Consider the following 15,388-nt stretch of genomic DNA (forward strand, 5'->3'; position numbering starts at 1 on the left):
ATGGTTGCAGAGTTGGGTGTATAGTGACATTTCTACCCAATTTCTCTAGTGCCAAGAAAATGCTTTTCGTGGAATAAACAATAACCAATTACATAAATGCATTCACCTGGATCTTCAATGTGCTGTAGAATAGTTACAGTAAGTTAGAATATTTTGAGATTTTCATAACAACCTGTGAGAAGCTGACATGCATTAGTATCCATTTTATGTCCTGTGTTCTTTAAAGGTTAACAAATTTTGGTGAGAGAAAAATGTTAATGAACTCCAAAGTGTGAGACTGAAATGAGTTTCTGTGTTCTTTATACAGGCAGTGGACGAAGTGTCTCTGCCATCAGTGGAATCATCAGAAACAGGGACTCGGAACACGCAGTTTGCAGAAGATATGGTTTGTATTCAAGCAAACATAAAAGCTATAGGAATGAAATATTTGTAGAATATCTACGACTCAATGTGGTGATGTATAACAGATGAATCTGGCATTTACATTGGCACATAGTTCAAGAATATTGTTTTCTACTGTATGTTTTCTGTGTGGAGTTATAGAGTTGTCTGAATGTGAAGTTGTTCAGTTGCAAAATGGCTTTGAGTGGAATACCATCTTTGATTTAGAGGCAATTAGAAGTTTCATAAACAATGCCATACACTAAGATTCTGAATTTAGTCATATTTCAGATGATTGTAGGGATATTACTTTATATGTTTACAAGACTGGCCATTATTCAAATGATGAGAGCAACAAAGAAAGTGCAAAAAGTGGTGGTTGGAAATGGACTAAAAGTTAAAACAATGTTATAGTATTCCTTTTGAAGAATTTAGTCATGTTTCATCAACATTAGCCAAAGGTATAAATCAAAGATATTTATGAATTGTATACATTGTTACACTATAAGATACCTTTGTTCTGTAGAATTGCTAGAGGTAGATGCATATGCACTGATAACCCAGCAGAAAATATGAAAGTGACAGGAAATTATAGAAGAGGTCCATTCTTGGCTGCAGAGAATCAAAAGGTTATAGCAAAAATGTCACATGGGAATGACTGTCGGGCTGTCACAGAAAATAAATACCTCCTGACAGGTAGATTGACAGTGAAATTTGTGAAACTTTTTTTAAAATGCTGATATCTAAATATAACTGGTATCTCCCTTTCTGGACCTGGACTTTGATTTGCAACTATCTACGATAGTTTATATTTGTTTAAGAGGATTCTGGCTTGTTCATTGATACTGATATGAGCTCTCATTACTTGCAGTCATGACTATATGTCTTGAATGCATTTTCAGCCATTAACTTAGCATCAAATCTTGATTTAAACACAATATGTGGTTTATGGCAGTGACTTGCTTGATTAGTGTTGGGCCATGACGACAAGTAACTTAAAACCTTGCATTGTATTAATGCATCATAGATGCAAAGTTTATTTACTTGTGGCAGCAACAGATGATGCCACAGCATAAGCAACAGCAAATTCAGGGACAGTTAAAGATTTTACAGAAACAGCAAAGTGAACCTATATTCCGTCAGCAGTATCAATACCACTAGTAATTACACCAGCATTTCCAGTAAATTTTGGGCATTTGACGCTTCGAAGGCATATATATCCAACAGTTTCTGCTAATGTACAAGACTAGTAACAGTTATGATGCTCACTTTCAATTTGCTTTCTTAAGAGTGTATATGAAATGCCTCACAATTTATGACCATTCATAAAACGTAATATCATGGAGTTTGATATCATGTGTATTTGTTGTCCACTCATATCAAAGACACAGTCATATGTTGATTGCAAGAAAAAGTTTCAACCAGTGCTAGAAGTAAGTGAACCACCTTTGCAAATCCATGTTGGCCACCTGCAGGGTCATAGTGACAGTGCAGTTTTCTGTGCTAGGTCTTATGTTAAATCTTTAATTTGGGGTATGGTAGGACATCTTGGTCCTGATACATTTCAGTCACTTGAAATTTTATCAGTATCACAACTTGTATTTGTGGCAAAAGTGTATTAAATATGACATTTTCTAAAGTCAATTACATTAGATAATTTGAAAAAATTTATTCATGAATAAATTATTCACAGATAAAGGGGTAAGTACTCTTTGTGGATACAAATACTTATTTATTATTTATTATTTGTAACCCAATGAGTAACATAGAATACCACTGCAGTTTCTCTTTTTATTTCTAAAACACTAACTGTGTTCTTTATAAACAATGTAACGAGCATTGTGGCTCAGCGCATTGTGGAACAGTATGTCTTCATAGCTAAGTAGATAAGTTCCAGCATACACAACTGAAGGCATATGAAGCTTAAGGTTTCGGGTTCAAACACCCTTGGTGCCAAATCTTTTTTTCTGCCATGTATCACTTCTTTCACCTCTAACAATGGAAAAAAGACAAGTTAAGTTAAACCGTGTTACAGAGTACATATTAAACGATAGGCCTCCTGTAACTAAGTTTATACAAAGGTCAGAGGAAGGCAAGAGCACACCACCTCCAATAAACCAACAAATTGCAGTGTTCCAACCATAGAGCTGAACAAAGTTGTACAATATAACAAATATAACATAAAAATACTTCAACGACAAATAGCCTTAGAAGTTACACTACCGAAGCAGCCCAGTTCAACTGACTCTGCACCTACCAGTACTTTGTCCACTCACTCCCCCTAGCAACATGCAGAAGTACTCTGCATATCTAGGCAAAGATGAGAATGCAGCCAGTGGAGACTCGAATTTTCAATACGTTCCTCAATTTTACCAAGGTTGCTAACACTATTTAATACAGGTGTCTCATTAATTCGCTTGTGTTCTTACTGCTAGAAAATTAGTGAACAAATAACTTCCATAATATGAATTTGAACCTCAGTACCCCAGCAGAAATAATATCCATCATAAAATCTTTAAAATCAAAAACATCTAGTGGGTATGATGAAATATCAACAAAGTTAATTAAAAAATGTGATTCTGAGTTAAGTAACATTAAGCTATCTGTGTAACCAGTCATTTATCAGTGGAATATTTCCTAAATGGTTGAAATATGCTGAAGTTAAGCCACTGTTTAAGAAGGGAGATAAAGAAAAAGTAATGTACAGTCGGCTTTATAACCATCTTATCTCAAATAACATACTGTCAAAGTCACAATTCGGATTTCTAAAGGGTTCTGATATTGAGAAGGCTATCTACACTTACAGTGAAAATGTGCTTAATTCATTAGACAAAAAATTGCAGGCAACTGGTATATTTTGTGATCTGTCAAAGGCATTTGACTTTGTAAATCACAATATCCTTTTAAGTAAATTGGAATATTATAGTGTAACAGGAAATGCTGCAAAATGGTCCAAATCTTATATCTCGGGCAGGAAACAAAGGGTGTTATTAGGAAAGAGACATGTATCAAGCTATCAGGCATCATCCAACTTGGAACTAATTACATGTTGGTCCCACAAGGTTCCATTTTAGGGCCCTTACTTTTTCTTGTGTATATCAATGACCTTTCATCAGTAACATTACCAGAAGCCAAGTTTGTTTTGTTTGCCTCCTTTGGTCTAAAATCTGTTTACGGTCTTGTATAATAACTAAAGCGAGTAATCCCATGCACAATTAAGTATTAAAATATGCATGCATTTGTGCACTATCAAATGACCAGACATGCATCCTTGTATAATACGAACTTATGCTCTGTCTCTAATGACTGCATTGCTGACAGGATGTTAAACTCAAAACTTCTTTCCTTCAAATTCTTCATTATACTCATAACTGTAATTGTTATTATCTTTTACACTATCATTATTACTTTCCAAAACTTTTCGTCAAAATTACAGTCTATTCTCCAAGTATTTCCTCCGTTATCTGGTCTCCTATTATCTTTTAATCTATTACTCCCTTCCCACGATCAAATTGTCTGTTTCTATTTCTCTCTCTTTCATTTCAGTTAAAATCCCTTCAAACACCACCGCCCCCACCTCTCCCATAATTACTAGCACTTCTTCTTCCTTAATTTCCCTTATTGTAGTTTTGATTCCACCTTACATACAGATACTAATATTCTCAATTTTTTTTTCACATTTCTTTGTTGCTACCTCTTACCTCTCTATAGTTTGGCCCATTTAAAAATCACTTTTTATTCTTGCCCGTCTGACTCAGACCAAAATTTTCTAAACTTCACAGCAAGTTCTGCACATGCAGTTTGATTTGCTTATAATAGTAGTGCTTCCCCATTCAAAAACTTGCTTGCAAACTTATTCTTAAATGTTTCAATAGTTCCAGGAATTTTTGCCCACATGCTCATAAATTAAGGATAATTAAAAAATGTGGTGCCACACAATGTGGCACTAGACAAAACTGGCACTACTAGCATAGGCACACAGGGAACACACGTGACACAGATCTGTAAGTCCACAGTATTGGTGATAAGTTGAGAAAACTGTCCCGAAACACATGTGCTACAAAATGCCACTGTTTCCTGCACATGAACCCCGACATCTATATGGGATATGATCACCATGCACACAGGCCACACAATGGGTTGGCATACTCTGGATCAGGTGGTCGAGCAGCTACTGGGGTATAGACTCCCATTCTTGTACCAGTGCCTGTCAGAGCTCCTGAAGTGTCCTAGGGTTTTGAAGACATGCAGCGATACATCGACTGAGAGCATCCCAGACGTGCTGTATGGGGTTTAGGTCTGGAGAACAGGCAGGCTACTCCATTTGCCTGATATCTTCTGTTTCAGGGTACTCCTCCACGATGGCAGCTCAGTGGGGCAGTGCGTTATCATCCATCGGGAGGAAGGTGGACATACTGGTGCAAAATGACGTCCTGATACACCTGACCTGTTACAGTTCCTCTGTCAAAGACATGCAGGGGTGTACATGCACCAATCATAATTCCACCCCCACACCATCAAACCACGACCTCCATACAGATCCCTTTCAAGGACATTAAGGGGTTGGTATCTGGTTCCTGGCTCACGCCAGATGAAAACCCGGTGAGAATCACTGTTCAGACTATACCTGGACTCGTCCGTGAACATAACCTGGGCTGACTGTTCCAAGGACCATGTACTGTGTTCTTGACACCAGACTTTACAGGCTGACCAGGGGTCAGTGGAATGCACCATGTCTGTTCAGTCATCTGTGCGAGTGTGTATCCAGAGAGAGCTGTCTCAATGGCTCTGGTAAGGTCCTGAGCAAAGCTCCCTGCTACTCTGTAGCCATTTGGGGGCATTGATGTTGAGATATCGGTCTTCTTGTGGTGTTGTACACTGTGGACGTCCCATAATGTAGCGCCTGGACATGTTCCCTGTCTGCTGGCATCGTTGCCGTAATTGTGAGATCACACTTTGTGACATACGTCGGGCCCGTGCTACGACCTGCTGTGTTTGACCAGCCTGCAGTTGCTGTAGTATTCTACCCCTCATAACGTCATCAATATGTGTTCTTTGAGTCATTTTCAACACACAGTCACCATTAGCATGTCTGAAAACGTCTGCACACTTACTCGCTGCACCGTACTCCGACATGCACCAACACACTTCTGCGTATGTGGACTGCTGCCAGTGCCACCGTATGATGACCGCAGGTCAAATGCACCACATGGTCATACCCCAAGGTGACTTAAACCCGCAAACCGCCTACCAGAGTGTTGTTTCACCACGTAGCACTGCAACTGCAGATGTTAATCCCGTTCCTGTTGCAGACACCATGCCGCTGGTTCTTGTCCCGTAAATGGGGGCTCAGAGCCATTTCTTGGAAGGGAGTACTTCAGGTGGACCTGGTGCCTGATTCCTGAGTGCAAATCTTCAATACCAGCAAGTGCTTTTCGGTGATTGAGATGACGAGCTGGAAACCACCAGAATCTGGGGGTTGACGGCTGCCTCGTGATTTACTTAACAGCCACCACCTAATGCTTTGCTGCACTGGCAATACTGTGAGTCGAGTACATGTCTGCCTTCTGCTGGCTTGGTTGTGACGTGGCACTTTGGAAGACAGTCCTGTATTACTGCCTAATAAATATATTATTGCCAATGATGTCTTCTTGGCACTCTTGAGTGTAACTATGTCCCCAACACTGCCTCCCACATGGGTCTCTCCTGACGAATTTAGGAGTCTGGGACTGGACTCCTATAAAATGCCTGTAGTTCCTCTGCATGCATTAGATGGCTGCAGAAAGTCCACAATACCCACACTGTGACTGTCAGTTGGCTGGATCTGCTGATGAGAGATTATGTACCCAAGTATTCAAGAACTCTGACTTCTGTATGTTGCATCCCACAGTAGTAGCATCAGAAATGACAGTGTTGTGGAGGTAATTTGTACAACATGGAGTCTGTTGAGTAAGCTGTTCCAAGTAATGTTGAAAAACAGCATGTGCACTTGCCATGTTAAAAACCAAGCGTTTGTGTTAGCAGAGGCCAACCCACATGTTCAAGACAAAAAGTTGGTGTCAGTTGTCATCAAGTTGTAGCTGGAGATAGGCTTCCAACTAAGGGCATCCATATCTCCAGCAAGGTGGAGCCATGGCCTCCCATAGCTTTCAAAAGGAAAATGTACAATGTAGTCAGGTGTTTTCTTTCAAGAAAATGATTTAAAAGTCAGTATTAGACAAGTTTTTAATAAATCAGAAAGGGAACTTATTTCTGGCTACTTAAAAGTTGCCATTTGTCTTCCAAAATATTAAAAATACTCCATAGCCCCAGGGTTAACCTCCTCCCCCCTACAAACCATCATGCGGGCACACTTGCTTCAAACAAATTGAGTTTAGGTGCGGAATGGGTTACGTATCAACTACAGACAGGGTATTAACTGTCATGTTGAAGTCACCCTCAAAGACAGAATTTGCCCATTGGTTTCTTCATAATCACTCGAGATGTAGTCCATTTACTGGATGAAATGGGTTCTACCATGCCAAGGACTGCCAATCTGTCTTATTCTTGCTTAACTTAACCGTAAAGTGTAAATGGAACAGGTTGATCATGGAAAAAACGGGGCGCAGTTCAGGCTTTACTTTCAATGTGCCTGATGTAGTCCATGGTGTTGCCTAAGCCTGGAAAAAAACAGGGACAAATGGTCTTTAGCCAAACAGATTTTTTGTAAAGGCACTGTCTACAACCAAAGATGCCACTGGTGCTTTGTATGTCATTACCGCAGTAAACTGGTTGTAGCCGACAGTGGGGGTGAACGAAAGGTGCAAGTAAATATTGGAATTCAGTAATGAGGTTGTTGCACTTGTATCCATCTGAAGGCACATGGGAATCCCATTAAGACACACATCCATCAAAAGTTGGTTTGAGACAGTAACAATGTCATCACACACACAATTAACAAAGTTAATGTCCATAGGTTGAGATGCGATTGGCAATGATAAAGTGGACTGAGTTAGGCAGACAGTTGCGATATGACCTGTCTTATGATAAAGATAGCTTATTATCCAATACTGTGGACAAGCCAGGCAGTCATGTTTAATAAAACGAGGAGGGCAGGGACTTCTGGAAAATTTTCTACCATGGCCATGTTTGTGGAAACAGGGTGGCCTAGTCTGCTGTACCGTCAAGACCTCTGCTTCTGAGTATGTGCTAGAACGTGACTGTCTGTTGATGTCTGAATTGTGCACGTGTATGTTAGCCCGTGAATCTAAAGTGATGATCAGTGGCTTGAGAAACTTGAAAATCTTGAGTACTTCTGCTAAAGATAGATCCTCGAATTGCAGTGCTCGCCAATGATCTTCCTTATTGAGGGCTGCCCATATAATGGCGTCTCACCTCGTAGTATCTGCATAAGATTCCAGAGATTTAACAGTAACAAAATGCCACTTCTGACTTAACCCATACAGTCCCACCACCCAGGTACAACTGGATTGGTGAGATGGCTTTCTGCACTAATGAAACTTCATTCTCATGGAAATCACATGCATATTGTTGCAGTAATAACAATTGAGCAAACAGCACATTTCATCAAAAGATAAAGGTGCAGAATCCTGAAGGAGAGCTAACTTCCCTAGGAAGCGATACATTTGTGGGAAAATCTACAGCAGGAAAAGAGTATTAATAGAGCCAGAATCTCTCATCGTGAAGACTGCAGAGTGTTGCCAAAGTGTTTTTCATGAGAGTCCATCTTCAGCAGCAGTGGCATCATTGGCAGGGAATGGCAAAGGGTAGGCCAGTAAGGCCTGAGGCTTATTATTATAGGCCCATGAACATCTTGTCCAGCATGACAGCATGCTCCCACAAAATTCAGAACATCAGTAAACAGGCAATCACATAATGCATAAACCACCACACCCCCACATACTTAGCTAGGTTGGTTCCAAGAAAACAATGCAAGATCTATGAGCAGTATGTAATGATCAGTCTCACACAACATTACAAAATACGGAAGAGTGTTCTCAGCTCTGGGATTAAATAGCCAAATCATGGTTGTCTCCGCATGGTGGCAGAGGACAGTGGCTGCGCATGCTACATAAGAGGTGCAGCTGCCTGTAGCATATGAGGGTGCTGTCTCCTTAGCTTTGCTGGCATCGACAGATCCAAAGACAAGTTACCTTCCAGCACCTCACGTCCTTTTGACTTCTGACAGATGGCAATTGCTGTGGTAACAGCGGTGCTGTGGTAGCAGCGGGTTACCACATAGGGTGTAATTCCTTCTTTTAGACAAACTGGTTGGCGTAGGAGATAATTTTATGGTGGGCTGCATCAAAGCAGTCAGAAGACTGATAACAAAATAAAAAAACTTTATTAAAAGTGTAGTCACCAAAATATTAGCACACTGTAATATAAAAGTATGAAGAGCAGACCTTATTTAATGAGTATTATGAAAAACATTGTAAAAATGTAACACTGCATTATTTAAAACAATTAGTGAACTAATACCAGCCTAAGTAATAAGTTTAATATAACATGAAAACAGAATCAAAAATTCTTCTTTAGTGCATAATGTATTCTCATTGTAAGCCCATGACATGAATATTTTTTATATTCTTGGATTCATTTAAAAAAAATATATGTTTCCTGTTGTAGGGAAAAGAAGCAATACAGAATAAAACATGATAGATAATATAGATTAAGGTCTCATCTAGGTGAAGCATAACATGAAAAGGAAAGTTGGTACTCCCCACATAGCGGAGATCCTGACTCTCAGATAGGCATTCATCAAAAACAGACCACACACACACACACACACACACACACACACAACTACAGTCTCAGGCAACTGAAGCCACACTGCTAGCAGCAGCACCGGTGCATGATGGGAATGGCGACTGGGTGAGTGTAATGAGGAGGCTGGGATGGGGAGGGGGAGGGATAGTAGTGTAGGGGGTGGCGCACAGTGAAGTGCTGCTGGGGAGCACAAAGGGATGAAGTGGAGAGAGGGTAGGGCAGCTATGTGCAGTTGGGAGGTTACAAGGAGGGCAGGGGAGAGGTGGGGAAAGAAGGGAGGGTTAGCGGAAAAGGAGAGAAGTAAAAGGACTGGGTGCGATGGTGGAATCAGGGCTGTGTAGTGCTAGAATGGGCTGGATAGATGAGGACAATGACTAATGAAGGTTGAGGCCAGGAGGGTACAGGAATGTAGGATATATTGCAGGCAAAGTTCCCACTTGCGCAATTCAGAAAATCTGGTGTTGGTAGAAAGGATCCATATGGCACAGGCTGTGAAGCAGTCATTGACATGAAGGATGTCATGTTTGGCAGCATGCTCAGCAATAGCAGACAACTTTTTGGTTCTCATGCCCACATAGAATGCAGCACAGTGTTTGTATCTTAGTTTGTAGATCACATGACTGGTTTCATAGGTAGCCCTGCCTTTGATGGGATAGGTGATGTTGGGAGCATGTATGGGACAGATCTTGCATCTAGGTCTATTACAGGAATACGAGCCATGAGGTAAGTGTTTGAGAGCAGGGGTTGTGTTGGGAAGGATAGTGGGCAGGACATTTATCATTTCGTGGCACGATGAGAGAGAGTCAAAACCACAGCGGAAAATGTAATTAAGTTGCTCCAGTCCTGGGTAGTACAGAGTTACGATGGGAATTCCTCGCTCCTCTGTGGCCGGACAATGGGACTTTGGCAGGTGTTGGGAGACTGGAAAGATAAGGCACAGGAGATTTGCTTTTGTACAAGGTTGGGAGGATAACCACGGTCTGTGAAGGCTTCAGTGAGACCCTCGGCATATTTTGAGATGGTCCACTCGTCATTGCAGGTGTGACAACCATGGATGACTAGGCTGTATGGAACGGGTGGCAGCTGTATGGAACGGGTGGCAGCTGTTGAAGTTGGGGTATTACTGGTGGTTAGTAGGTCTGATATGGACAGAGGTACTGATGTAACCATGTTTGAGGTGGAGGTTAACATCTGTGAAGGTGGCTTCCTGGGTTGAATAGGACCAAGTGAAGCAAATGTTAGAGAAGTTGTTGATGTTCTGGAGGAATGTGGGTAAGGTATCCTAACCCTTGATTCAGCTCGCAAAGATGTCATCAGTGAATGTGAACCAGGTGGGGGGTGGGGGGGTTAGGATTCGGGCTATTTAGGAAGGACTCCTCTAGAAGGCCCATGAATAGGTTGGCATAGGACGGTACCATGCAGGTGCCCAATGCCGTACCTTGGATTTGTTTGTAGGTAATGCCTTCAAAGGAGAAGTAATTGTGAGTGAGGGTATAGTTGGTCGTGGTGAGGAGGGTTGTTGGTTTGGAATCCATTTGGCATTGGGAAAGGTAGTGTTCGAAGGTGGTAAGGCCATGGGCATTAGGGATATTAAGTGTAAAGATAGGTGGCATCAACAGTCATGAGCAGGGCACCATATGATAAAGGAACAGGAACTGTGGAGAGTCAGTGGAGGAAATGGTTGGTGTCTTTTATGTAGGAGGGTAGGTTCCAGGTAATAGATTGAAGGTCTTGGTCTATGAGAGCAGAGAGTCTCTTAGTGGAGGCACAGTAACTGGCCACAATGGGACATCCTGGGTGGTTGGGTTTATGGACTTTAGGAAGCATGTAGAAGGTAGGAGTGCGGGGAGTGGTAGGGATGAGCAGAGAGATGGATTCTGGGGAGAGGTTCTGGGATGGTCGTAAGGAGTGACTGGAGTTCCTTCTGGATTTCTGGAGTAGGGTCCCTGTGGCAAGGGTTATAGGTGTATCTGACAGCTGATGGAGTCCTGCTAGGTAATCCCTGTGGTTCAAAACACAGTGGTGTAGCCTTGTTGTTTTGAACCTTAGAGAACTTAAAGTGTATCTCATCATTCCTTAGTACTTCTGTATCCCACTTCTTTACGTATTGATTCTTCCTGACTAATGTCTTCAACTTTAGCCTACTCTTCATCACTATTACATTGTTATCTGAGTCTATATCTGCTCCTGGGTATACCTTACAATACAGTATTTGATTTCAGAATCTCTGTCTGACCATGATGTAATCTAACTGAAATCTTCCTGTATTGCATGGCCTTTTGTAAGTATACCTCCTCCTCTTGTGATTCTTGAATAGATTATTTGCTATTACTAGCTAAGATTTATTACAGAGCTGTCTTTTCCTCTCATTCCTTGTGCCAGGCCCATATTCTCCACTAATCTTTTCTTCTACTCCTTCCCCTAAAACTGCTTCCCAGCCCCCGTGGCCATTAGATTTTGATCTTCCTTTAGGCACTGTATTACCCTTTCAGTATCCACATATATTTCAATGTGAAATGTAAAACAGAATAGTACACAGTGTTACTGCATTGCCATATAAATGCAATGTGTTCGCAATTTTCCCCTCCTTGCACTCAGGCAGTTGGCATGGTGGCGGGGTAAATTTGAAGTAAGGCTGAGTGCTTTGGCATTTGTGCCTGGGCACGACTCATGAGCTGAAATTTTGGCTGCTCCTGCTTCAGGTGCTAAATCAATTGTTCATTAAGTATTCCACTGGGCTAATTTTTCTCAGATTAAAGACCTCTACAACTTCTAGCAGGTGAAGTGTACACCCTTTTGGAACATTGCGGAGAACTGCATACTGTTTTCTCTGTCATCCAGTTGATGTCCAGTATTGGACAAATATTTGGTCAGTTTGGACCCATTTTGTAGTCGTAAGTGTTCCTTAAGACTCAAATTATATGATCTATCAGTTTGGCCTACATGATAATGGTCACACTAGTTACAGAAAATCCTATATACCTCTGACCCTGAAAAATTTGTTTTTCTTTTTTATGTCATGTATAATTCTCAACCTTAATCTGTTGCTACATGGAAGCCACTCCTGATACGGGACTGTCTAAACCATTTTAGAATTTGCTGTTACATTTTTCGATGAAATGTTATGGGTACAGTTCAAACCTTAACTCTGCTTTTGCTACTATCCATCGACTAAGTCTATATTTTTCATTTCTCTCTTTGTTTCTTTCGTTTTCTTTTTAACTTATTTCTATTACAAGGGCACATTACAACTTTTGTGGAGTACCCATTAGCTACTGCTGCTTGTTGTAAGGTATCAGTTCATTTTGTATGTCTTCGTCGTCTGAAGGTAAATAAAGCACCTGACAAATAATAGATGTGAAGAAGCCCCCCTTGTATCTTGACACATGGCTTGAATTTGCATTAACAACTGTGCCAGTATATGTGGGCTTCCAATATAAATCACAAATTTGTGCTTCTTCCTGACCCCTATGATAAAGTAAGCGAAATAATTAAAAGAACCTCCCTCTTCCAATTCGGTTAAATTCCATTTATGAGTACTTATTACCTATAAACAGTGACAATGCTTCGATATCTGTATTATTACTCTCTGTCAGGAATAGAAAACCATCCATGTAACATTTGTAATACATCTTTTTCTTTAACACATGGAAATTTCTAAAATATCTACATTCCAAACGATCTACAAAAATATCAGCCATCTTTCCAGAAGACAGTTCCCTATACACAAGCCAGGCCTCTCTCTATATGTGACTGGAATCTCACATGCCCACATGGTAAGAAAGAGGTGTTCACCTACACATTTGGCTGTACTTACATGTGGGACAAGCACATGCACTTGGCGACCAAAAACAAGATGCAAAGGTGTAAAAGCAGCTTAAGGTAACAAAAATCTCTAGCATGTATCTTTAAATCTATTATTTACTATAGTTTTAAGTGAGGAGTGGGGGTAATGTGACAAATGTATTGCCTCTAGCACTCAGTGACTCTTATTGTTGAGGCAGAAAGTCATGAGTAACATGCATCAGCGGGATGCCAGTTTGAGTTACCTAGAACATCAGTTGCTCTGTAGCTCATAAAGGAGATATGCGTCTTTCAACACCCTTAGATCATGTGTTTCCTAACTAATATGCAAAGCTAAATGAAATAAGAGGGGAAAACTGAGATGCTGAAGATTTAGAGTGACAAGGAACAGTAGAATGAGTGACGAGTGACAAGTAGAAGAAAAGAAGAGGAATTTGGGATCAAGGCTGATTGAGAGTGAAGCAGAATAGATTATCAGTTATTCAAGCATGTCGAACAACTACTATCATTCGATTTCTTAAAATTGAGTATCACCAATCAAGAGGTCATAATAATGAAAAATCTGTAAAACATGGTTTATGAGGTGTTCATTATATATAGACTAATTAAACTGATTTAAGTTTTCTGTGTTTTTGTTAAATTCCTTGGTCATACATTGGAGATTACTTCACCAAGGCCTTGGCATAGACACTTATCTGTGTTAATATTGGCATTATAAAATAGAGGAAGGGCAACCACTCACCTATAGCTGACTGACGTGTCACACAGAAACAACCAGTGGAAAACTATTTATACTAGCTTTCCTCTTTTTTTATTGGAAATACACATTCACATACACAACTACAGAGCCCAGGGTTCTATGTGCCACATAACAGTCAACTATGTGAGCAGTTGCCTTTCCTTTATTCTATGTATTATTCCATCTGAGGATTTCTGCTGTTGTTTGACATTGATGTTAAGTAAAATTTCTCCCCTCCCCCTCCGGGCCTCCTCTAAGAACAAGGAGCATTTGACAAGAATGAAAATGATTTTATCGTAAGTTCACAAATTAGCATTACACCTATGAAAACTGACTATATTAAGCTTCGATATTTCCTATAATTTATATATTATAGTGGAAATTAAAAATAAAATGAACCTCTAATTTCCAGGAATTTGTGACAGGCATTCAAAATTGTGCATTACTCTGGTCAGATGCTAAGTAATTAAATGTAACACTTTTGATTTGTTTTCAGGATACAGAATTACCTTGGTGCATTATTTGTAATGAAGATGCAACAAAGAGATGTCATGGCTGCAATGGTGATCTCTACTGTGATAGATGTTATGCAGAAGGCCATGATGTCTGGGACATGAAAGAGCACAAGACAAGTCCATTCAAGTGATCCATTTGTGTTACATATTACACTGCTGCAATCTGATTTTTTGTTGCAGATATTATGTATGCACCCATGTCATTTGCTTAAAAGAAGTAATTTAGCTTTTCCAATTGATATGAATGAAAAGTTAGTCACTAACATTATATGAGCCTTATGGATAATAGCATGTTATATTATGTATGCTGTGCCTTAAGTAACTTTTGAGTCCTGTTGTTATCAAATGATTGAACCACTCTGCTGACCAATTTAAAAAATGAAAGCATTTGTTAATTATTTTCTGGGAAAACCTATTATTCATGTTTTCCTCTCACCCAAAACCTGGAGAATACGAGCAAGTTTGGTAAACATCAAAAGCTCGGGAACATTCACGTGATTTTTGCATCAGGATCTCCACATGAAATGTATGATACCAAACTAAAAGTAATTTTAAGAACATATGAGGAGGAAGCCTGAATGAGATGGTGTAAGTGAAATAACAAATGAAGAAATATTTGTAAAGGAATGTGTATGTCACACAGGGTTGGAAAGGAGTACAGGTCACTCAGATACCAGGATGAGAAGGGGCCATCTATGAGGACTACAAGATGCAAAAGTGAAGGGTGAAGCATTGGAGAATGTAGGAGGTCAAGGAACTACATAAGATGATTCAGAGTTTACAAATGTACTGGCTTTGATCTCCTACTCTGTCTGACATCTTCCCTCATCCAAACAATAGGTGTGTCCCTGTCAACTAGGGGTCTGAGTAACCTTCCTTTTCCTTTCTGATGTTCCACAACCTATCCCTCTTTTCTCCCCGAGGGAGGAAGTATTCTCTCTGTATGCTAGGATAGTTTTCTGAGCACTTACATGTGTCTGTTGACAATACGTAGAATGTTGCTGTTGCCGTGGGCCTGACAATCAAAAGGAAGATACTTACTCCATACCTGTTTAAGAATTAGGATGCCTGGATTGCTCAGCCCTAATACCAAAAATGGGAAGCTCTGACATAGACATTACTTTGTATGCAATTTACGTCATAAGGAGTTTTAATGGATGGTGAGGTAGTTCTGCAGCAG

At 40.3% G+C, this 15,388-nt stretch overlaps 1 protein-coding gene across 2 annotated transcripts in view; it reads left to right on the top strand.

The window, feature by feature from the left end:
• The window catches only part of LOC126187849 (abscission/NoCut checkpoint regulator), a 168,710-nt gene extending 154,104 nt beyond the window's left edge, over positions 1 to 14,606 (top strand). The window contains exons 7-8 of one of the 2 annotated variants that reach the window (XM_049929161.1): positions 308 to 385; positions 14,190 to 14,606. In XM_049929161.1, the coding sequence (XP_049785118.1) occupies positions 308 to 385; positions 14,190 to 14,339 (228 nt within the window). In that variant the 3' untranslated portion in view covers positions 14,340 to 14,606. The remainder of the gene's footprint in view (positions 1 to 307; positions 386 to 14,189) is intronic. The other variant, XM_049929162.1, reaches the window with a different exon arrangement.
• The last annotated feature ends 782 nt before the right edge of the window (positions 14,607 to 15,388 follow it).

Source organism: Schistocerca cancellata, chromosome 5 (assembly GCF_023864275.1).
Source record: "Schistocerca cancellata isolate TAMUIC-IGC-003103 chromosome 5, iqSchCanc2.1, whole genome shotgun sequence".
In the NCBI taxonomy this organism is placed as follows: Eukaryota; Metazoa; Arthropoda; class Insecta; order Orthoptera; family Acrididae; genus Schistocerca; species Schistocerca cancellata.